Genomic DNA, 25,000 nt, shown 5'->3' on the forward strand with positions numbered 1-25,000 from the left:
CGCAGGAGGGGCGTCAGACGTTTATCAGTCTCCTGCTTGCCTGCCTGCTTGTGACAGGTCCGCTTTCCTCCTGGGTGAATCACAAGCATTTTTTTTTTTTTTTTACTTTGTCTCTCTTCTTTGTATTCGTAATTTCTTTTTCTTCTTTATATCACGTGTAACCTGGAGGCCAAAGGGAGGGGAAGGGCGGGGGGAGAGGTGGAGGGGGGGATATAAATGTACCCTCAGGCCGGCCAGTCACTGGGTCGCTTGCGGCTTGTCTGTTTGTGCTTGTGACTTGGGGAGTAGAAGCAAGGGGGGGGGGGTAGAATATGTTGGGGTTCTCTCGCTTAGCTTTAGAAGGACATCAGATGGTATTATTTACTATTTAACTTATTTCTTTCTTCTTTAACCATGCATTTCACATGGGCGTAATTTGTGAATGGGTGCCTCGCTTTGCCCGGGACGAGGAGGAGGACAATGAGGAGGAGGAGGAAGAGGGGAGGAGGAGGAGGGTGACTCACTGGACAGATATTTTGATAAGGTTCAGTTCCTCGCCGCGGACGCCTCATCCCGCGAGAATGTTTGTTCTTTTATATATGTCCCTTTTTTGTGCTGGTTGTGCATGCATTTGTGTTTGGCTTCGTGGCTATTTATCTGTCTGTTGTTGTTTATCTCCGTCGCTCTATCCCTGCCTTTTCTCCCTTCCTCCCTTTTATCCCTCCCTTTTGCCCTCTTCCCCTTCTCTCTTGTCGCCTGTTTCCTCCAATCGGAAGCCGTGGGAACTCTGGTTGCGTCTCACGGCTACTCTCCGACGGCCCAGCCCCTCTTGGATCGCTATTCCGCTGTCATCGTGATCGGAGGCGGCGGCGACCTTGGGCAGATACAATGGCTCGTTAGCGTGTCTTTTGCTTCCTGATGAGGCCGGTTTTATTCGGGAGATGTAGTTGGGGGTCGGGGAGCAGGAGTCTATATTTGTTTTTTGTTTTCTCTATATCTTTTTTTTTTTCTCTCTCTCTCTCTCTTTCACTGCCCTCTTTCTTGTTTTTTTTTTTTTTTTTTTTACCTTTCTCCCACACGCACGCAAGCACACGCGCCCAGGTGAGGGAGGACGAGGACTTGGCCGTGTCCGTGGCCGTGCACTTGGCTTCGCGCTAGGGGTGGAGGGAGGGAGGGAGAGAGCGAGGGAGAGGGAGAGGGAGAGAGGTGATCTGTTGCTTCTGGGTGGAGGTGAGGAGGCGAGGAGGCGAGGCGCTGACTGTGGCGGAGGCGGCTGTGTCTGCCAACGGCGTATTTATTTGTAGGAGGATCAGCAATTGGGCGTTGTGCGAGGAGGGAGTGACGGAGCAGTGGGGAGGCCATGAGGAGACAGTCACTGGGCGTTGAGGGGGCCGTGAGGAGACAATGACAAGGAAATGAGGAGACAGTCAAGGGGCAATGAGGAGGTAATGACGAGACATTGAGGGGGCAGTGAGGATACACCTAGGAGGCAATGGAGATTCCAGGAGGCGGCCGAGGGACGGAGCGAGGCCAGACCCGACCCGTCTTGAGTTACGAAGTGGAAGTCGGGGCGCTGGTTGCCGCTCGTGGGATTGTTTGCGCGGCCTCATGCCGTTCAGGAAAGCTCCTGGCGTGGGCTGCTGGGTGTGGCCATCCCCTCTCCCGGCGTGTGTGCATGTGTGTGTGTGTGTGTGTGTTTTGGTTAGGTGAGGATGGCATTTATGGTTGTTTTGTTCGTTTAGAGGACGAGGAGATTAGCGTGCTTGGATTGTTATTCATAAGTTCGCCACTGTCTCTCCCTGCTTTGTCTTCGTCCTTCCCTCTCCGCCCTTCTTCGTCCCTTATCACTAATCTCTCCTCGGGTTCGTTATTCTCCGCGTCTTACGGTCATGCTTTCGTTTCTTCCTTTATGACGTGTTTTTTTCTGTAGTTTGTTCGCGCGTAGCGACTCCATCGTGTGACCCGGCATTCTGCGAAGGAAATTGTTGAAAATGCTTGTGTGCCCCCCCTAACCTCTACCCCTGCCACGACCCCCTACCCCTGCCCCTCACGCCATCCCCGTTGCAGCCCCCATTGCAACCCCCCGGGCGAACGGCGCTGATGGCGTGCTTGTGGTCGCCGGCCTGCTTGTTGCTGGCCGTCAGCCTCTCGACACGTACATGTACACTTCTCGTATTCTCGGCCACACTTTGAGGAGACCGCTATGTACAGCTATGCTCATTTTCTCTAATGCAGCTGTATTATTTTGATGGGGATGTTTGGTGTGTTTGTTTTGCCAGTATTGTATCTATCTTCCTTGTCTCGTCCCATCTCTCTCTTTCTCTGGCCATGGGCGAGTCAGACGCGCTCTTACCTGTAATGTACCCTAAGGACATGTGTGGAAACGTGCCATAAAAGCCCCCTCAAAGTTGGCTCACAAATAAGCGCGCGCTCACACACACACACACACACACACACACACACACACACACACACACACACACACACACACACACACACACACACACACACACACACACCCGGCGTGCGCGCGCGGAGGGGGGGGGGGGGAGATATGTACGCACACAGAAACCTTCGCGCACTTCTGTACTTTATTCAAGCAGTGTTGTATGTCACCCTCGTTCTGTCGCACCCTTTTGCACCTTTGCCCCGCCGCGTCACCCTGGCCGATGCATTCCCACGTGCCGCTCGACGTGGGGGTCTGTCACGCACATGTGTGGTCGCCAGACATGTGTGCGGGCAGAGGGGCGCTTTTGCTGGCGTGGCACAGAGGTCGAAGTGCTTGCCCCCGACTCCGATGGGGCGTGAAAACTGTTGTCTTGAGAGGAAGGGTCGGCCCGGCGTCTGCCAGGGAGCTGCATTGCATCGCAACAGCTCGGCAGCGCTCGCGCAGAGTGTCATTCTTCGTACGCGCGCGAGCCGGTCACGAGCCGCCGGTTAACCAGGAACTTTTCCGCGTCGCGGTATGAGCTTCACAGGCGGGCAAGCAGATACGCGATGTCGACGTCTGATGCGTTCTTAGAAAGGCATCGCAAGGCTCCGTGCCTGCGTGCGGTGCGGGGCGTCACAGTACGCCGCGTCCTTCACTCTCCGAGGACTCCGCGGGGAAGTCCCTTTGGCCGCCGGAGCTCCCATTCCAAGCTCAGACATGTCCGGGTGTTGCTCAAGAGCCTGGGTTGTCCCGCGCCCCTGGCCGCTCCCTCCTGCTCTTTCCTATCTCTACATGTTCCCTCTTTCTTTCTTTTCTCTTTTCGCATATTCCCACCCTCCCCTGATAGTTTCCTTGCGGTTCTCTCTCTCCTCTAATTCTGCCCCCCCCCCCCTCCCCCGAGCCTCTCTCACATCTACTCGCCCCTCCCTCTCTTCCTCCCTCCCCCTCCCCTTGTATCCTTCTCGTCCCCCTGGCTCCCAGTATCCGTAGCGAAGGTGGCGTCCGGATCACTTGCCGTTCGACTGGGAGGCTCAATACCGTCATGAGGCCTGTTTTGCTGGTCTTCCCTCGCCGCTCCCTCGGGCTAACGCTCGGATGGCCTGCCACCGGAGCCCAGCCTTAGCCAGCGATGCCAAACCTGTGACATTAGTCCCCGTCTCTTGGCATTGCATAAGGCTTTCTCTCCGATTTTGCCTTGCGGTCGGCAGGTGGAAGGGGAGAGGAAGGGGAAGGGAAGGAGACCACGGCCGTGCCCCGCAATACATTCACAATGGCTCGGCAATGCCTGGACAATCACGCGGCTCATTATCCATCGGGTCCATTGTCGGTGCATGTGTAAATACGGGGCCGAGCCAGCCGTCCTTTGCTCCGCCGCAGCCGAGTGGAAGAGGCGGAGATTAAGTTAGGGGGCAGGGGGAAATTTGGAGGGCCGGGGCTGAGGGCGGAGGGAAGGGGGGAAAGGGAGGGAAGGGGAGGCAAGGCGATTGCATGGGAAAGGATCAGCGGCTGTAGGAAGGTTGGCTCTGTGGGTTCCAGTTGTTGGGTGGTGATCGCCATTGAGAAATATGCAACCAAAATATCATCGTATCAGTAGTTTATTTTGGCGTTTGTGTGAGTTATAAGTCGATTCTGGGCTTTTGGGCGCAAGCAGAGGCATCACGGACACACAGGAATTCGTGGAAAAATCCCGGGAGAATCTGGGCCGGGTCGACGGGGCGCCGCCAGCGATCCAGGTAGGCCTACAGGCATACAAGTTAGGCACTAAGCGTCACGTCGTTAGGATGCGATTCAGAGGCGAGATAAAGCTATAACTGACGCGACACAAACACTTAACGATGTAAAGACTGTTATGGTGGGACCCTCCCTCTCGTCTCCCCCTCTCACCCCTCCCATCCTCCCCCTCTCTCACCCCTCCCGTTTCTCCCCTCTCACCCCTCCCATTCTCCCCCCTCTCTCCCCTCCCGGTTTCATCAGGAGGGCCGTTTAACATGAAGGACGCGGTAATGCTCCGTTTTTCTTCCCTTTTCTTTTTTGGCCCTTTTTTGTACAGAGGGCTGGGGTAAAAAGGGTGTCGACGGTCATGTGTACTCACATATTTATGTTTGTTTGAGAGAGTGTGAAGGGGAAGGGGAGTTGGAAATAGGCTGTTCCTGTTGCCTCCTCTTCACCCCCTCCCCCCCCCCCCCTTTCTCAGGGAGATCGGAAACCTTTGTTTAGACAGCAGTAACGTCCAGGTGATCAGGGGGAGAGGGAGGAGGTGGAGAAGAAGAAAGAAGGAATGAAGAAGGTGAAGAAAAAAAAAGTAAAAGAAAATAAAGAGAAGAGAAAAACAGAGGAAAGGAAAAGAAGAAAATGCAAAGAAGGAGGAAGGGGGCGGGAGGAGAGGGGTTGGTAAGAAAGTGGGGGATAAGAGTAGGGCCAGGTCAACATCCTAACCCCACTTCTTGCAAGGCAGCTTCAAGGATCGGTTTTGCGCTCTCGCACCCAGGATGCGCGGGGACGGAGAGAGAGAGAGATGGGGGAGTAGACACAGACAGACGGGCAGACAGAGATAGAGACAGAAACAAACAGACAGAGAGGGGGGCTCTGGATGTTGGGATTACGCTGTGACTATAGACTACCTCAGGAAAAAAATGGAAATAGCAAGTTCACTGCAGATGGCAGTTCTTCGCGCGCGCGCGCGTGTGTGTTGTCTGTATGTGTGTCAGTGTTCTGGTCAGGAACATGTTTACATTTAAGAGCACGTTCCCCTTGGGAAGGGCCAGCCTCGCACGCACACTTGTTTTTCTGTCGCCCGCCACGTCCTGACATTTAATTTCCCTTCGGAAAAAATCCCGAGGAAAAGAAGAGAAAATGTCACTCTGGAACTCACGAAGAAGTGGGGAATTTTAGGAGTTGTTTTAGGGGCGTTTTGGGGGCGTTTTGGGGAGGCAGAAGAGATCCCAGCCAAGGGTCCTCGTTGCTCATGACTCACGGCTCATGGACTTGCTAGTGGGTCAGCGGGCATGTTGGCGCCCTTGCGAGAGAAGGCCAACATAGTGACCTCTCCACGTCAAGCGCGGGCTGACTCACGTTGGAAGTCCTCGCGGCTGCAGGAGGCGGCTGGGCGTGGCTTTGGCCGAAAGTGTCAAGAAGCTCATTTTCGCGGGACTTCATGGGCTGGGCGATTTCTGTTGGCTTGGGGTATTGTTATTACTTTTATTATTGGTGTTATTAGTGTGATGATGGTGACTATTGTCACGTGAGCAGCCACGAGTGAGTTAGTCCAGAGATATAAGGTGTGAGGAAGACAGAGAGAGAGAGAGAGAGAGAGAGAGAGAGAGAGAGAGAGAGAGAGAGAGAGAGAGAGAGAGAGAGAGAGAGAGAGAGAGAGAGAGAGAGAGAGAGAGAGAGAGAGTGAGTGAGAGTAAGGGACAGGGAGGGAGAGAGACAGAGGGGGAGGCTCGGCTTCTCCCTCGCTTCCGCTCCTGGCTGCCTCCCTCCGTCAAATGTACTCGTGATAATATACTTCGATTCTCTGACGTTTGGACCATCATCTTCTGGGCTTCCCCTCAGAGTCCCCAACGAGGCTGGCGTGCTGGAGAGGATGGGGAGGAGGAGGGAGAGGGGAATGGGGAGGGGGGGTGATATGAGTGTTGAAGGAAATTATGATTGGATCTGGTTTTGCCCAGATGGGAGGGAGGGGGACAGAAGGGAAGGGAATCTCTCTCTCTCTCTCTCTCTCTCTCTCTCTCTCTCTCTCTCTCTCTCTCTCTCTCTCTCTCTCTCTCTCTCTCTCTCTCTCTCTCTCTCTCTCTCTCTTTCTCTCTCTCCCCCTTTCCCCCTCTACCCCTCTTCTCCCCTCCCCTCTCCTACCCTCCCCCTCTTCTCCCCTCCCCTCTCCTACCCTCCCCCTCTTCTCCCCTCCCCCTCTTCTCCCCTCCCCTCTCCTCCCCTCCCCTCTCCTACCCTCCCCCTCTCCTCTTCTCCTCCTCCCTCCCCCTCTTTCTCCCCATTCTTTTCGTTCTTCTTTTAGTTTCGTTTGATTTTCGTATCGCCCAGGGGACATCGTTCTCTCCGCTGCCGTTTATCGTTCAGTTTAGGCATTTTTTCTCTTTTTTTGTCTATTTTCTCGGCATGAGATGCCAGCGCTATGATCAAAGGCCGAGTGACGTGGCAGTCAGCCCAAGATGCATAGCCTGACTGCAAGATCTTTGATGACACTGCCGGACACCAGATGGCAGCGACAGACAGCGCCTTTGCAACATTCGTGATGCAACTTCTCATATTTCTTCTCCTCTTCTTTTTTTAAATGAGCGTTTTTTGCTGCGAATCTGGAGCAGTTCAGGCACGAGAGCGCGGTCGAGCATCGCTGTCGTGGGCTGTCGTGGGGCTGTCGTGATGATGCGCCGATAGCGCCTCCTCCCTTCTTCTCCCTGCTCTCCCCTCTTCTCTTCTCCTCCTCTCCTCTTTTCTCTTGTCTCCTTTTCTTTTCTTTTTTCTCCACTCCCCCTCGTCTCTATTATCTAACCTCTTTCCTCCCCCCTTCCCCTTGCTCTCTGCCCTCCCCCTCCCCCCTCCTGCGCCATAACAGATACGAGGTCATTCGTCCCGGTGTGATTCAGTAGCGGTCGGGCCGGTGTGGTCGGGCGGCGGGCGGACCGAACAGCGCGTGGACGGGTTCCCTGGCGCCACCCCCCCCCCCTTCTTCCTTCCCCTCCCCACCCCCCTTTGTGCCTGTCTTTGGTACCCTCGCCCTTGTCCCCTCGCCCCTGTCCCCTCGCCCCTTCCCTTTGGCCGTTTCTTCTTCTGGCCCTTTTGCTCTTAGTTGTTGTTGTTGTTTTTGTTCCTTGCTTTTTCGATTTTCAGTTTTTCTCGTCTTGTTTTTCTCTTTTCCGTTTTTTGCTTTCCTTCCTCTCATCAGCCCTTTCGTTTCTCCTCTCCTCCCCGCTTGCTCCTTCCTTCACCTCTGCTTCTTTCTCTCTCCCTTGCGTCCTCCCCTCACTTCCCTCCAGCACCGAATAGAGGAGCGCCCCCCCTACCCCCCACCCCCCACCCCCGCCAGAGCCTTTCGCCCTGTGGTATATTTACCGCGTATTTGTTGACGCGCGTCGGGCATTGGGCGATCCCGGATGAGTCGCCTGCACCGGAAGCCCAGTTATTGTTTCGGTTTTCTCTGTATCCATTTTGTGTGTGTGTGTTGTAACCATATTCAGTGTTGGAGGATGTATTCCTTGCGTTCTTTTCTTCGGCTTTAGAAAGTGAATCCGTTTGGCCGAGCAGCAGTCTTGTAATTCTAGCTTGTCCTTCCACTTAGTACACTTTCCCATTCTGTTTTGATTTTTTTTTTTTTTTTTTTCATTTTTAGCTATTTTTATCTATTGATTTCAATTTTGTCATTACTGATTATGTCCTGCCTGAACTAACCTTTTTTCTCTCTCTCCTATTTACAGTAAGAGCAATCCGAAGAGTAAACAGATGAGCATCGGGCGCAAGAAGTTCAACATGGACCCCAAGAAGGGAATCGAATACCTTATAGACCATGGCCTCCTTAAGAACACGCCCGAAGGTAAGCGCAGGCAGAGGCGGCGGCCGTGGGCTTCGCTTACGTCGGGCCCGACTGTCATTTGTTTCGTTCGATTTAGGCTGAAGTTTGATGTGTTTATATTATTGGTTGCAAGGTGGTTTTCTTGATTTTAATACTTTTTTTCTGTGGTTTGTTGATCTAACCGTTTGTTCGATTCTCGTTGCAGACATCGCCCAGTTCCTGCACAAGGGCGAAGGGCTCAACAAGACGGCCATTGGCGACTACCTCGGCGAGCGCAACGACTTCAACCAGTCGGTGCTCGACGCCTTCGTCTGCCTGCACGACTTCACAGATCTCATCCTGGTGCAGGCGCTGAGGTTCGTACCCCTCCCCTGCCCCTCTCCCTCCCTCGCCCACACTTTCTCCTCTCGTCTCGATGTGAAGGCTGGAGGCAGATTATGTAGTGATAAGGGAAATCGATAAGCAAATACAATGTTTGTTGTTGAGTGACGGTACGAGTTACTATTAGAGGGATTTTTATGTGTAGACGAAGCAGGATTTTGATTGACAGGGTTTAAACATTTATAAAGTTAACTTAAAGATATAGATACATAAATGTGTGTGTGTGTGCGTGTGTGTGTGTGTGTGTGTGTGTGTGTGTGTGTGTGTGTGTGTGTGTGTGTGTGTGTGTGTGTGTGTGTGTGTGTGTGTGTGTGTGTGATAATATAGTATAGAATAGGCTTCCAGTCCCAGCTGAACTGGTTTCCAATTGTACTCACGGCGTCGAGTGTCGCCGTTTCACCCGAGATGTGTAACAAGGCCACTGAGCCTGCCGAGAGCGAGCCGCCGGCGTCTGACCGCCCCGTTCCCTTCGCAGACAATTCCTGTGGAGCTTCCGCCTGCCGGGGGAGGCGCAGAAGATCGACCGCATGATGGAGAGGTTCGCCCACCGCTACTGCGAGCTCAACCCGGCCATCTTCAAGAACCCCGACACGTGCTTCGTGCTGTCGTTCGCCATCATCATGCTGAACACGTCGCTGCACAACCCGGCCGTCAAGGACAAGCAGACCATCGAGCAGTTCATCACCATGAACCGCGGCATCGATAACGGGGACGACCTGCCCAGAGAACTGCTCGAGGTGAGGAAGCCAGTCGCTTTTGCGTCGGCCAGGATTGCGACAGGCGCTCGCGTCGTTGCACCGTCAATGGCTTTCCTGTCATAACCATTGTTCTCTCACCGTGTTCAAAAATAATCATTATTTCGTGTCCAGTTAAAGAATATTCCTTATTTTTTATGTCTAGCGCTCTCCCTAACAAAAGCAATTTTCCGCAGAGTCTCTACGAAAGCATCAAAACGGAGCCCTTCAAGATCCCCGAGGACGACGGCAACGACCTCATGCACACGTTCTTCAACCCGGACCGCGAGGGCTGGCTCATGAAGCAGGGCGGCCGCTACAAGTCGTGGAAGCGGAGATGGTTCATCCTCAACGACAACTGCCTCTATTACTTCGAGTACACGACAGACAAAGAGCCCAGAGGAATCATACCTTTGGAGAACATTGAGGTGGGTGCTCAGGTAGTGCTTTGGCTTGGTGACTTGGTAGTTGAGGGGATCAAGTGAGTTTGTGGAAGAATTGTAGTTTCTTCATAGCTGGTGCACTTTAAGATGGATACTGGTGTATCACTTTTATAGTAGAAGATCTAGTCAAAATGATGTATGCAAATGCTATAAAAGATGGTAATATTATGCATCACCACTTATTAATAAGGATGCATTACTTTGTGACAGTATTTAATTCACGACATTTCACAGGTTCGGGAAGTACAAGACCGCAACAAGCCAAACTGCTTCGAGTTATATGCCACCTCAACCGATTTCATCAAAGCTTGCAAGACTGACAGTGAAGGGAAGGTTGTGGAAGGCAAGCACACCGTTTACAGGATGTCAGCTGCCACACCAGAGGAGAAGGAGGAATGGATTAAGTGCATCAGGTAAGTTGCTTTTCCTCATCCGTGCAGTAGCTGTCCTGATCTAGGATTGATTTCTTATTTGCATTGGTAATCGATGATTCCTTGATGATGAATCTGTGAGAAGATAGCTTAGAGTGACTGAATTTCAAAGTAAAGTTTGGAGTGTGATGGAATTGAATCAGAAGTGGTTAATATGGTTACATCTCTTTGTCTAAGAATGCGAATAGTAATATTTTTGTGTATATCCTTCTCATGCCATTCTTTTTCTTGCAGACAAAGTATCAGTCATAACCCCTTCTATGACATGCTAGCCAAGAGAAAGAAGAATATTCAGAAGAATAGCAGTCGGTAATCATACCCGTGAAGAAGTTCGCTAATGTTTACTACAGTAGACTGAACATTTGAACCCACCTGAACAATGAGAGGCTGTGCACGATATTCGCTATGGGACATATTTCAAGTTTTTGCCTGCATTCTAGTGAAAAATGCACAAGCGAGAGAGCCTGTATCAAGTGCTTGCATGTGAAAGAAAATATTATACAGACCTATCACAAGTGAAGTGATGTTTTGAGTGCTCAGAGACACCATCAGAATGTATACTTGCTTGCTTGCATTAAACGTGAAAAGTGTGGGTAAAAAGTACAGTACGCTTTAGCAGTTGCCTCTTTAACAAAGTGTTAAAAACTTTGCAGACATATGCGGCAACTTAAAAGAAACTACAAAGAGGTCATTTTATACAGGTCTCTGCTGGACAGTGTGATCATTGTCATAAAATATATCTTATTCCCTGTACCTTGTGTCCAGTCATGATGTCTGCATGAACAGAATTTAGATTAATTTCTAATTGTAAATATGTTTGTGAATAGTGAAAAATTAAATTTTATGAGACATCAAGGTACTGTTAACCAGTATCAGTCATTGATGCCAAGTGTTTACAAAGGTATTGTGTAATAGTGTAAATATTTGTATGTATTTGGCTTACTTAATTATGTATGTGAGGTCAAGATATGAAATCTTTAGCCTCACAATAGAGTACCATGATTGAATGGAAGGCATGTAAAAGTCAGTTTGTACCAAATTGTGTGTTCGTAAACATTAGATAAAGGTTCGTAAATGGAATGTTAAAAGAGTGGAGGCTTGTGTGAGTGTCCAGAGTAGGTGCCGGATGTGGCTATATAATAAAGGTACTTCCAGACACCTGCAGACGTTGGTGTGTTCTGAATTATATATATAAAATTGCTTGGTAAATATAAAGTGTACCCCAGTCTGGAGGTTTTGTTTTGTTTATAAGTGAGTCTGTGATTTACCTTCTCATGCTGTGAGAGAGAGAGAGAGAGAATGAAAATGATGATGAGAAAGAGAAAGAGAGTGAGTGAGAATGAGGATGAGAGAGAAAGAATGAGAATAAGAATTATGGCCCCAGGAACAGGTGTTTAGAAGTTACATAACATTGTATACATATATAGTTGGGGCCAAAGCACTTCACTCATCTCACATCGGAAACATTCAGCCACACCAAAATAATATCAACAGCAGATCCTTCATCAAATCCATTTATTGTTGTACAAAGATCTTGTTGATGAGCAGCGTTATGATGTAAGCAGTATCTTGGTGTCGTTGTTCTCTTCTGTGGATTTGATATTGTGCTGCTAATGCTGGTGATGGAATAGTAACACTACTCAGGTGGTGGATAACAACAGATAAGTGTTGTGTAAAAGCTGGCTTACTCTTCCCCCCTTCAGAGAGTGAAATACAAAAAATAATAAAAAAAAAACAATCAAAATGTTACAGTTAGATACTATTTAAACTCACGTATTTTACCCATTGGATTTGTCACTACACTAGTGTAATTTAGGATTGAAAAAAATGCATGCTTCTCTCAGAAACCATTTTAATAGGCCATACTTCACCCCATTCCATTTCCATCTTGAGGCATGCATTTGACGCTCATGCTTAGCAAAACAACAAAACCCCCAAAGAAGAAAAAATAGGATTAAACTTTGATCTTTCGCTAACTGGTTCTCTCTGTGGGTGTTTAGAAAGATTCCCTCCTGGCATGTGTTGATGTTAGCGAGTCTGATGTTGGGAACGCCACCCTTATTTATCACTCATAGACAAATCTAATATTTAGTTCCATACGGCCCAATATCTGCAGTCGTAATCAGTGGTGCATGTTTTCACACAAGATGCTTGGATCTCATACTTTTTCATATTTATAATCATCTGTTATGACATGTGATCCTGTTGCCAGTTACGAGCGCATAGAAGACTCTCCCTCCACTCATTTAGGTCAGCGATCCAAAAGCACTCCCTCCCCTGCATCAACTCTTGGCTGATAACTGGCAAGAGAGAATGGCATGTTTTTATTGCTGTGATGGTTATCATATGGTGAGTACATAGGACTAGAGTATTATCCATACTCAGGATATTTTAAAATCATATCTTTTCTGGTTTTTGGTACGAAGGGATAACCAGTGACGGACCTGTCATTGGGTTGATATTCATTTGTTTGTTATCATCTGTATATTTTGTATTTTGTTTCCCCCTTCAATCTCATGGTATATATTGTTTAATGTTATTTAATAAGAAAAGCGAAAAAACAAAAGGAAATTCCATGTCATTGATAAAGGAAAACGTTATCAATACAGCTACCAAAGAGATGTTTACAAGAATTTAATTTCTCATTTTGTAAAACTACAACACCTGTTATGTATTTTTACTGCATCTTTTTTTTTTTTTTTGTCTTTTTTTTTTGTTTTTTTTTTTTTACTTTACACATGTAATACTATTTATGGCTTTCATTTCCATTCAACAAATTCTTTTTATTACTATCCAACAGGGCACATGCAGGTAATATCTGCATGTGGCCTGTCCATTTTCATTAGATTTAAACTGTACAACATTTCCCCTGTGGTCAATGTCTATATTTGATTATGTACAGCCGTGAAAAGGTATTTACCCAGTTGTATATATTTCTGTAGGACTTTATATTATTGTAATTAATAAAGTGAAGACGGTTTTATGTTTTTTTAATTCATATGATTAAGGATAACCTTAACTTCATTTGGTCATCATGAACCAGATATTTAGATACTATTTTTGAAAGTCTTAAGATAAGCTGTTTGATATAAACCATATAAAACAGTTCATAATGATATATACTGCATGAATAAACACAGCCTCATATGTTTTGAACTTCAATAACTATATTTGGGAAATAAGGAACATACCAGTACTAGGTGAAATTGCAACCATATTTGCCAAACACGTAGCAAAATTCTTTAGCATTATTATTTTTGGGCATAATGATTCTGTTTTCTGAGTAAAAGATAGACAATGAAGAAAAAGAGTTTTGTACTTTTATGATATGCAAATTTTACTAGTTCTGGAGCCTGAAGTAGCAAGATTTGAAAACGTGGTTTAACCAAAAATCACATGACTGTGACATTAAACTTATAGAAAACAACTTACTGACATGTATGCAAATTGAACAACTGGTGAATAAACACATCTTATATTAATTTAGCAGAAAAAGAAGAAAGAAAAATATAGATGACAGACGAAAATATGACTGGCGTGTGACACATACACTGCAGACAACTGTCATCACTATAAGTGACAACATATTCTCATACAAGGAATGTGAGAAAAAGGAATCCAAGCAGAAAATATTTCTGTCATAACAATACCAAACATAATATACTTGAAGCCACGTATTGCCAGTTTTATCATTTCATCATATCAATAACTAAAACTCTCCGTTTATACATGTTTGATAGCTCTCAGACAGCAGTAAGGCTATCAAATTCTTGTCTGTGTTGTTATATATATATATATATATATATATATATATATATATATTCAGATTATATATATATATTCAGATGAGAACAACTTCGCATTTTTCCTTTACTCAAGGCAAATTATCTAGTAAACATCTTGGGGAAGTTTTGACAGGATTGTTATAGGGTCTTCAAATGGAACCTTTGCTTATCGTTTCGTTGATTCCACTCAGATATGACTAATGGATGAGGGAATGCACCTGTTATATTTATTTCAATATTATTATCGTGTGTGTGACGGGAAGAAAGAGAGCGAGAGAGAGAGGGGGGGGGGGTGCCAAAAGGAACGTTAAGTTAAGCTTAGGGAATGCATGAAAATCTAGTTATAATTCCCAAAAGATCATAATAATTCTGTCTTTGTCTTAGCTGTTTAACAGAAAACTATCCATTGTTTACCAATTTTTAAACATTAAAGTAACAAAATCGACAAGGATAAAATTTCTTATGAGGCTATTTTTAACTGTATAATTTCTTACCTCTAATACTGTGACGAATTGGCAGTCTTTCTAAAGTAAAGAATGTGCAATTTAAGCAGTAGTGGCTGTACACGGTTACATGTGTCCTTGTCCTAGGGTTGTGTATCATAAAAGTATGCTCTCAGTGTAAACATTAGCACAAGGCAACCCTGGACGAGAATTATTTAGTTTTTTTTTTTTTTTTCTCTCTCTCTCCCTTTTTTTTTTAAGTTTCAACAGGTTTGCATAAACCCGTTTTCTGACCAGTATAATCAAGAGAAAAATTACATCTAGTGATTTTCGTGGAAGACCAGCTTAGGCAGGGAGGAGAGCAGTGTGTTCACCCTTGAGAACAATGGCATTTCCGAAGTCCTCTCGCTGGCATGTTCGTGTGGGCATTTCGGAATATATTACTATGCTATGTTTTAGAATATAATTATGTCTTTATATTTTAATCCTACAGCGATTACTTCATAATCCGTTAGTTGTATGTTTCTGTCCTAATTTAATATACAAATTTATCCAAAATGAACTTAACTTAATCACATAAATTAATTGGTGTAATTATCAAGCTTGAATATAGACATTCCTGGCAGATGTGTCTGAAATAGAATTAAGTTTGGAAAATCTGCTTTTAATGTAGTAGTGAATGATGATGATCCTTTGTATTGTCTTTCCAATTCTCTAACTGTGACGGAAAAGAAACAAAGAAAAACACTTGTTTGTTTTGCTTATGGTACTAATTGGATTATAGAAGAAGAGTTTGATAAAGATTAAATAATGGCTGTATATCAGTTTTGATTTGCAGATTTGTGATAAAATATTTCTTTGACTTATGTATCAAAACATTCACTATTTTTCAACTAAAATACGTCTGAAAAGGATGAGAGACAAAAGAGAATCGGGTATAAAAGTTTTATTAATATCATCACAGGATTAACTGGGATATATATACACATTGATTAGGGTCACTGATATAAAGTAGTCGTGACATGCACATGGTACAAAATTATCATTTAGAACAACAAAAGCAGTCCAGCTCCGTGTAAGGAAAAAAAAAAAAATATGGATCAAGACGGGGAATTATGGGTCAACTAGAGGAAATACTAGATAGATCACTCACTGGAAACAGCATGAGTTGTCCATATGGTGATTAGTAATATAAAACGACGATACATGAGTGTTGAACTAATGGTTTTTATTAGGTTGTGACTTTGGTTTTGATCCCTTAATTTATTGTAGTGTCCTATATTTACCCCCACTCGAACCATTTTCCCTCATCTCCGGCCAACGTTTACCCCCAAGTCTAAAATTCAGGAGTACGTGTGATGGGCCAACAGCTAATATTGTAAATTGTATTCCAGTACTTAAATTTCTTTGCATCACACATACACTTTTTTTTTCCCCCTTTGAAGCAGAGAAAACATACAAAATTTGAGAAGCGTGGTTGTAGACGTATAAAAACTGTATCACTTTTCATTTAGACTTTCTTGTAAGCGTTGGACCGTAGCGTCGAGTTGTCTTTCAAACACTTTAATAAACATCAATGATTTACTGTCTTTGGTTCTGCTGTATGACTTTTTGAAAGAGGAAAAAAATGTTTTTGTAGTAAAATGGCAGTGCAGTGAATGAGCGAGAATATTTAACTATGTCATCAACTAATAGAAACCGTATGCCAATTTTCTTGTTTCTTTTTTTTTTTTTTTTTTTACAATCAATTCTTACCAAATAACCGCCCAGGATCTTTTGCTTAAATAATCTATCAGTCATTTGCATAGAATTCAAACAGTCTGTGAGAAACAGCTGAAATTATTAAGCAAATATTAACCGATTTTATTTTTCCCTCTTCCTTGAATTCTTTCACAACTATATTATAAGCCGGCAAACAGGGACAATGTACACTAATAGTAAGAAAAGAATACTGTACCACAAGTTTAATTTGGTTTTAACGAACGTAAACCTCCAACCTAAAAACACGAGCTTTCAGTAGTCAGCGAACGGGTGGTAATTAGAGTCAAATGATGGTCTGTGTCTAAGTCCTGCAGTTAGTGTTAGTATTATTTTGTCCTGTATTATCTTGTCCAAGTTATTTTCACGGTGAGCCTCGTAACCTTACCCATTATTTTCCCCGTGTGAAAATATGAACAAGATAGAGTATTGTTCTAAGCGTAATCAAAAGGCCACAGTATTTTCAGAACTATCGAGGGAGTTTCAGTCAATTGTTCTTCCTTTTCACATTAACGTTATGGGCGGTGGCGGTTGTGTTTGCACTGATACAAGTCTATTCAACGGAAAGGATACGCACGCTAGCTCATAGTCGTCTATAAATTCACAAATGAAAATCTACTAAAGAAAAAATATAAATATACGAAAGAATCATATCAATGGCTGTCTTAAAAAAAAAAAAAAAAAAAAAAAAAAAATGAAAATGAAAATCACTTCGGTTACTCGACGAAAAAGTGATAAAAATATCCGATAATTTTCTTTACATTGTGCCTGTTTCACGTAGCTCGACTAACCTCAAAAACGCCTGTTTCTCACTTCTTTCTCGAATAGTTTGAAAGCTGTAACCAAATATTTCCCCCAATTGTTATCAAGGTAATTACTCCATCCCCCCAAAAAATATTATGATAATTCGTCAATAAAATGCAGAATAACTATTTTGTCCACGGATCAACGTACACACAAGGCAATATCGTGTAAATTATCCGATTATGCTTTTAATCTCAAGCTGTCTGTATTACCAATTACAGCCGCTAAACATCTCAACGATTGTGAAATGCTTTGAAAACTTATTGCCTTACATTTTCGAACATCTAAAATACTTTTTTTTTTTACACAATGCACTGGCGGACTTAGCCACTCTATCTATTTCTCGAGATTGAACACCGCGTAAGGTAGGGTAATACTGTCATCTCCATAAATTCTAGAAAACCGGTGTACAAGGCGCTCTCTTGAAACATTTCCTCGCAGCTAATTGGGACATCTCACTATTTACATTCGTAGTTGCATATTCTAACCCATTGACGACAAAGGACTATTATTTTTTAAAAGGTATGAACACCAATCTAACTTAATTATTTTTTTTTCTCTTATTTTCCTTTTTGTCTTTGTTTTTATGTATTTATTTATTTTACTAAAAGATGGGTGTACCCAACCACCCCCCCCCCCCCTCAACCCCCACGGAAGCTGTTGTAAAAATGGTCATCATAAACACTACCATTAGGATGTGTCTTGTTTTTTTTTTTTAAGTACACTTTCTCGTAGACGTAGGAAAAATTCTATATCGTACACACATTCCCACCGAGGCGCAAGTCAGTCATTTACGTAAAAAAAAGAAGAAAAAAAACATCTATCAATTTAAAATGAAACATCCCTACGATTTGCTTCTTACACTCCACTTTCTTATATACAACAAACATGTGAAACCAACAGTTGTAAAAAAATCTATATTACATTGTAAGGGTATCGATCATACTCCACACTAGCCTAGAGTTACCCTTACGTTATACAATCACGTCGCAAAGTACGAACACTCTTTGGTTGCTCTGTGGCACGATGACTGGTTCTCAAGGCCTCCTCCGTCTGCGTGGCCCCCGGCGGAAGGGGCAGCGGTCCGACGCCATCGAACTCCCCGGCAGGAGGAGGCTTCGACGAACGGATGGCGCCTCGCACTGCAGCCCCGTCGAGGGCGGAATCAACGGAGCGAACGGCCTTAATATATATAAAGGGCGACGTCCGGGAACTTGTCTTTAGAGAGACGGACAGGTCATCCGCTGGTAGAACGAAACTTCACTATGAAGTTCCTGTCATATAATCATTTTTTTTTTTTTTTAATGAGAGGAAGAAAAAAGTCTTTTTTTAAATAAAAGACGGGAAATGAGATTCATTAACCGAGTGTCCCGGGAGGCTGTCGCGCTCTCTAAAAATGTCGCTTCCGAACTGAGAAAGATGATTTTTGGGGATCTTTGGTCCTATCCACTAAATGGATGTTGGTATCCAGAAGCCATAGTTAACTACACTACCGAATACAAATATAATTAAAATTACTTATTATGAAGCTGCCGCTCTAGCTCGTACGCCATGAGGAGAGTCCATAGGCCGTAGCTTGTCGGACTTGTGCCACACAAACCTTTTCCTTTTTCCTTAGCTCCCAAGAACGCGTCGCTAGATATGAGATCAAATCATATGGTAGAACAGCTGATCCGTAAAACATGTTGCGAGCATGCCCGTAAGAAGTCGGCAATCTGATACGCAAAATAATACCATAATTTTTTTTGCTTTTTGTTTTTTGCGAGAGGTACACCTTTTTTCTTTCTTTTATAACGTTAGCTACTGGTATATTGTGGATACATAATGATATATACAGAGTATGCAAATAAGGCAACTAGACATGTGTAGCCTTTTAAGGGTAAAGCGATGTGTGAGGTGTGACTTAGGTGTAGTGTTGATACAGCAATGATACAGTAGAAAAATCAGTATGCCATGTTTTCCGCGTATCACCCGTCGTAATGATACATTCAAGGGCGACATTCAGATAGTATAATGATACGTGAAAGAAGCAGTTTTGAATACATATTAAACCAGTATATGTAAATAAATGTTTTCTTTTTTTTCCTTTGCCTAACACACCTTTACAGGTTTTCACTGCATTGTGCGTTACAGTATACGTACAATAAAAATGCCGAAGGAAAGCAAATGAACATCACTCAGAGATTTGAACAGCGTTGATCCTAGGTAACGAACCCTGTTCTTGCTAGGTCAGTTTTCACAGATTTCCATCCTGCCTTTGAGGGCGTCCAAATACAGGAGCTGTTTATTGAATTTCACCTTAATTTGATTATCTTTTTTTTCTATTTCATATCTATCGGTACAAATAAAAAAAATGGAAACACACCACTATCACGCCCTTTTGAATTTTGATTCTTTCCTGAGGCTGATCCATTTAGTTTTCAGGCTCCTGCAATCAGCAGGATCGTGGTCCTTGTCAGGGCGCTGAGGAATCTCCTGAGCCCCACCATAGCTTCCTGGGGCGCTTCCTTCGGGATCTCTCCTGGGAAACTCCGGTGACTCTGGGACTTCACATCTTGGTTTTTTTTTAGTTTGTTTGTACTAGCTTGCGTTGCTCAGCAGGTATTCCACGTGTGTATTGCGGCGTCGAGGTCACCCGGAGGTCCTTCGCAGGAGCGTCTTCCGGAATCGGCCACGTCCAGTTATCACAACGAGAGGTAGATCCAGCTAGCGAGGGGAATGGGAATGGGGAATGAGGGAGAGGACAGCAAAGGGGGAAAGGGAAGGAGGGGAACAAAGGGGAAAGAAAGGGAAGAGACGGGAGAGGGAGGGAGAAGCAGGACACTAAGGGAATCGGGAGAGGGAGCGGGAATTCTTCCGACGAAACCACGACAGCGGTTCGTTCGCAGGTGAACATGCTCTTCAAACACGCCATGACACGGAAGATCAGGAAACACAGAATGAAAGAGACACAAAGAAAGAAAGAAAATATCGAGAGAAAAGGGGAAGAAAAGATGAAGAGGAAAAGGGGAAAAGCAATAATTATCCAGTAGGAAAAGAAAGAAAGAGAGAAATAAAACAAACCGAGAGAGTAAAAGAGAGAGAGAGAGAGCACACAGACGCAAGCAAGGACACGGGGGCACCTGCAGCAGGGAGCGAGCCGCGAGTGCACCCAGCGAGACGGGCCTGGATCTACCACCGAGGGGGAAATAAACTTAGAAGCGTCGTCAGGAGTGAAGGAGAGGCGTGGATTCCGGGCCAGACGTCCATGAGCAGGTGGAGGCGGAGGAGGTCATGGTGGGCGGGGCTATGGGCGCGGGCGTGATGGTGGTTTGTCACACGTAGTCGAGGGCATCCCCTCATCTGCCGAACTGCCACGAGCCCATCGTCCCCACGCAGCGACCTGCGGACACGCGGCGGGTCAGTGCGGGAAGGTGGTGATGACGATGGTGGGGGTGATGACGTTGGTGGTGATGACGATGATGGTGGCGATGACGTTGGTGGTGATGGTGATGTTGATGATGCTGGTGGTGGTGATGACGTTGGTGGTGATGACGAAGATGGTGGTGATGACGTTGGTGGTGGTGATGACGTTGGTGGTGATGACGATGGTGGGGTTGGTGATGGTAGAGATGGTGGTGATGATGGTGATAATGATAATAACAGTGATGATGGTGATTATAATGATGTTAATGAAATTGATAGCCATGATAGTGATGACGATAATGATAATGAGGAAGAGGAGGAGGAGGAGGATGCTTATGATGACTTCTTGATAATGATAATTTGTAGTAGTAATGAATAGATGAAGACCTCCCCCTCCCCTTCCCTCCCTCCTCCCCTCCCTCCTCCTCCCTCCAACCTCCCCCTCCCTCCCTCCTCCCTCCCGCCCGCCCACCCGGCCCTCTACTCACCATCTTCGGTAAAAGTGGACAGCGAAAGACGATGGAGTTTGTTGCTAAGGATTGAGTCCGGGACGTCTTTTCGAGAGACGGTGGACAGCGGGACCAACACGTCTGAAACAGAGGGTCAAATGAAGGACAGGTGTGACAGGGAGGTGAGGGTGAGGGTGAGGGAGAGTGTGTGGGAGAAGGAGAAGGAGAAGGAGAAGGAGGAGAGAGAGAGAGAGAGAGAGAGAGAGAGAGAGAGAGAGAGAGAGAGAGAGAGAGAGAGAGAGAGAGAGAGAGAGAGAGAGAGAGAGGCAGAAGGACAGGTGTGACAGGGAGGAGGAGGAGGAGGAGGTGAGGGTGAGGGGAAGGTGAGGGGAAGGAAGAGTGTGTGGGAGAAGGAGAAGGAGAGAGAGAGGTGGGGGGATAGAGAGCAAGAGCGAGAGAGAGAGAGAGCGAGCGAGCGAGCGAGAGAGAGAGAGAGAGAGAGAGAGAGAGAGAGAGAGAGAGAGAGAGAGAGAGAGAGAGAAAGAGTATGAGAAAGAGAATGAGAAAGAGAAAGAGAAAGAGAAAGAGAAAGAGAGAGAGAGAGAGAGAGAGAGAGAGAGAGAGAGAGAGAGAGAGAGAGAGAGAGAGAAAGAGAAAGAGAAAGAGAAAGAGAAAGAGAAAGAGAAAGAGAGAGAGAGAGAGAGAGAGAGAGAGAGAGAGAGAGAGAGAGAGAAAGAGAGAGAAAGAGAAAGACATACAGAGAGAGAGAGAGAGAGAGAGAGAGAGAGAGAGAGAGAGAGAGAGAGAGAAAGAGAAAGAGAAAGAGAAAGAGAAAGAGAAAGAGAACGAGAACGAGAAAGAGAAAGAGAAAGAGAAAGAGAAAGAGAAAGAAAAAGAGAAAGAGAAAGAGAAAGAGAAAGAGAAAGACATACAGACAGACAGACAGACACAGAGACAGACACAGAGACAGAGGATCGATACGAGTTCAGTTTAGAGAGTGCAGGAAAATCAAGTTTTCATTTCAATAAATTCATAATAATTCTGTTCTGGTCTAACCTTCACAACTTTTTTCACACTGAATTAATCGATCAACTGGGAAAGAATAACTGCATTTCTTATGAAGAGAGAGAGAGAGAGAGATTAATAATTCACGTGTCATGCAATAATCCACCAAATCTGGCTGAGCTTCTTTTTCAATAAGACGGCAGTCAAGAAATTCCTGAAATGGTACAATACAACAGTGCTGACCTTATTAAAATGTATCTATAATAAAAAAAAAACATGGCCAGGGACGGTGATAAAGTCAAAATACTAGACAAGTAATGTTCCCTAAAGAATACTATGCAGAGTTTTGTAAATTATAGGGAAGAGTATGGGACTTGGTGATTTCCAAGAGTCTTTACGGAAGCACATAACACTTTTTTTCCACTTGACTAGCAGGTAATCCGATTATGTAACATGGATCTTCATGGAAATGTGCTAAATTGATGAATGATCGACTTTATACACGGAAGAGGGTATCCAGCAGTGTAGCGTTTGAAAATTGTTCTTCAAGGCTAGATATTTGTTGCATCAAAGTGTTGGCTCCAGGATTTCTAAACAAGAGACAAAAAACATAAACTTTCTTGTGGTTTGGCTCCCTCCTCGTGGCATGGTATTCGTAAATTAGTCTCAACATCGATTATGCTTGTCTGAAGATTTACACAACTTATCTACAATAAATGTCGGAAATTAAAATCACTGTTACTGCACGAGGACCAGTGGAGTCAGCATAGTAATTCCCATGTGTGGAATCTATTTAGAAGAATGAACTCTCCGTTCCGAAGGCCTTGCAGCACGAGCATATACCATGGGTCCCGTAACCAGATGCAGGAAACTTAATATGTTTTTGTAATCTCAACAACATACAGGTTCGACACATGGCACTTATTGAATACGATGGGTAATATTTGGCTCTTCATCCTGATGTGAAGGGCAACAGATCAGAACATTGGGGCATAAAAGGGATAGTTCTAGAAGTGATATCATTTGGAATTATGGCCTGGTTTGAAATTAAAGGAGCCACACGCATACGAAACGTCATCATAATTTTACTGAGCGAGAGAGAGAGAGAGAGAGAGAGAGAGAGAGAGAGAGAGAGAGAGAGAGAGAGAGAGAGAGAGAGAGAGAGAGAGAGAGAGAGAGAGAGAGAGAGAGGGAGAGAGAGACAGAGAGAGACAGACAGACAGAGAGAGGCAGACATACAGAGAGAGGCAGACAGACAGAGAGAGACAGACAGAGAGACAAAGAGACAGAGAGACAAAGAGACAGACAGACAGAGAGACAGAGACAGAGAGACAGAGACACAGAGAGAGAGAGAGAGACAGACAGACAGACAGACAGACACGCACACACACACACACGCACACACACACACACACACACACACACACACACACACACACACACACACACACACACACACACACACACACACACACACACACAGGACTACAGAAAAGAACAGGACCACCTCCCCCCCCCCCCCCCCAAGCTCAAACCCAGGAGCCCTGCCGTACCGTCGATCTCGGTGCCGTGGTCGAGCATGTGGCCCTCGAGGTCGTCTGGATACTGCGCCGCCCGCCGCTTCAGCTCGTCGACGAAGGTGCTTATGAGAGCGTCCATCATGATCGCCTGAGACGCGAGGGGAAGCGGATTAATTTTAGGATGATAATGATCTTAGGATGATAATTATGATTCATTTGGTATGTTCGTTCTGATGGTGGTGTTGTTTTGTTTATTATTATTATTACTATTGTACTTATTATCGTTATTATTACTTTTAACACTATCGTTATCATTATCGTTATGATCATTATTGCTGGTATTATTATAATCATCATCATTACTGTGATTATGGTTGTGAATACTATTACTACTATTATCATTATCATCATTATCAATATCATTACTATAACCATCATATTAACATTATTACCATCACTATCATCAACATGGCTATCATTGTGAATGACAAGTCTATGGTCATGAATATTTATATCATCAACCATTATGCCACACACACACACACAGACACACACACACACACACACATACACACACACACACACACACACATACACACACACACACACACACTCAAATAAACACACAAACACACAAACTCACACACACACACACAAACACACAAACACACACACTAACAAACCACACACACACAAACACACATCCCCCCACACACACACTTTCCATACAAACCCCCCCTCCCCTCCCCTCCCTCCCCTCCCCCTCTCTCAACCTCCCTCCCCCCTCTCAAAAAAAAAAAAAGAAAAAAAAAAAAAACCCAACCTGTTTCGAAAATATCTGCAAGAGCTTGGAAAATCTTCTCCCGTTCTCGACGACCGCGAACTGGAGGAAGAGGCAGGGGAGGCAGTGGGGATTCCGCTCGTTGCTCGGTCTCGCGTAGTCCCACGAGAGCTCGTCATACCGGAGGCTCAGCAACACCGTCTGCAGGAGGAGGAGGGGGAGGGGGGGGAGGGGGCGTTACGTGGTGGTTGCTGTTATGGTTATTTGTGATATTATTATTATTGTTATTATTATTATTATGGAGAAGAAGAAAGAGGGAGATAGAGAGAAAGAGAAAGAGAGAGAGGGAAAGAGAGAGTAAAGGGGAGAGAGAGAGAGAGAGAGAGAGAGAGAGAGAGAGAGAGAGAGAGAGAGAGAGAGAGAGAGAGAGAGAGAGAGAGAGAGATTTGTGATATTATTATTATTATCATTATTATTATCATTATTATCATTATTATCATTATAAAGAAAGAGAGAGACAGAGAGACAGAAACAGAAACAGACAGAGACAGAGAGATCAACACATCAACAAAAAAACAAAAAAAACAACCCACACATACAAACAAACAAACACACCCAAACATAAAACCCACCGATTTCTTGGGCTCGATGACACTGACGCCCGTGCCGTTGATAGTCACCAAGACCGGGAGATCGGGGCGTGGCAGCCAGGAACTCACGCCCCTCGTCGGCTGCTCGATCTGGCCGTGGAAGAAGGCGCTCCTGTAGGGGGGAGGGGGGGAAAAGGAGAGGGGGAGAGAGAGGGGAGGAGGAGGGGAGGAGGTGGGGGAGGAGGGGAGGAGGTGGGGGGTGGGGGAGGTAAGAAGAGTTTCGGTTAAGTTCTCGTCGAATTTTCGTCTTTATTCTCTTCCTATTCCTCTTCGTCTCTCTTTCCCTCTTCTTCTCACTCTCCCTCTTCGTCTCCCCCACCTTTTCCTTTACCCTAATGCTATAAAATTACCAAAACGCCCCCTCCCTCCCAAGCCCCCTTACCCATAATGAGGAAGAGACCAAGAAAATGTTGAGTGTTGTGGTTATTGTCACCATTATTATTATTATCATTATCATAATCATTATCATTATCC

General features: G+C 45.1%; 2 protein-coding genes across 10 annotated transcripts in view; one reads left to right on the forward strand and one right to left on the reverse strand.

Annotated features, from left to right (window-relative positions):
• The window catches only part of LOC125042533 (cytohesin-1-like), a 265,836-nt gene extending 252,929 nt beyond the window's left edge, over positions 1 to 12,907 (forward strand). For all 8 annotated transcript variants that reach the window (XM_047638205.1, XM_047638204.1, XM_047638206.1 and 5 more), the window contains 6 exons: positions 7,843 to 7,958; positions 8,143 to 8,293; positions 8,794 to 9,055; positions 9,250 to 9,480; positions 9,730 to 9,908; positions 10,161 to 12,907. In XM_047638205.1, the coding sequence (XP_047494161.1) occupies positions 7,843 to 7,958; positions 8,143 to 8,293; positions 8,794 to 9,055; positions 9,250 to 9,480; positions 9,730 to 9,908; positions 10,161 to 10,239 (1,018 nt within the window). In that variant the 3' untranslated portion in view covers positions 10,240 to 12,907. The remainder of the gene's footprint in view (positions 1 to 7,842; positions 7,959 to 8,142; positions 8,294 to 8,793; positions 9,056 to 9,249; positions 9,481 to 9,729; positions 9,909 to 10,160) is intronic.
• A 2,178-nt stretch (positions 12,908 to 15,085) lies between these two features.
• LOC125042667 (putative FERM domain-containing protein FRMD8P1) overlaps positions 15,086 to 25,000 on the reverse strand; it is a 24,389-nt gene continuing 14,474 nt past the window's right edge. For both annotated transcript variants that reach the window (XM_047638462.1, XM_047638463.1), the window contains exons 9-13: positions 24,509 to 24,638; positions 23,919 to 24,077; positions 23,129 to 23,243; positions 20,610 to 20,711; positions 15,086 to 20,098 (exon numbers count right to left, since the gene is read on the reverse strand). In XM_047638462.1, coding sequence (XP_047494418.1) covers positions 20,055 to 20,098; positions 20,610 to 20,711; positions 23,129 to 23,243; positions 23,919 to 24,077; positions 24,509 to 24,638 — 550 coding nt within the window. In that variant the 3' untranslated portion in view covers positions 15,086 to 20,054. The remainder of the gene's footprint in view (positions 20,099 to 20,609; positions 20,712 to 23,128; positions 23,244 to 23,918; positions 24,078 to 24,508; positions 24,639 to 25,000) is intronic.

The sequence above is a fragment of the Penaeus chinensis genome, chromosome 32 (assembly GCF_019202785.1).
Source record: "Penaeus chinensis breed Huanghai No. 1 chromosome 32, ASM1920278v2, whole genome shotgun sequence".
NCBI classification, from domain to species: domain Eukaryota; kingdom Metazoa; phylum Arthropoda; class Malacostraca; order Decapoda; family Penaeidae; genus Penaeus; species Penaeus chinensis.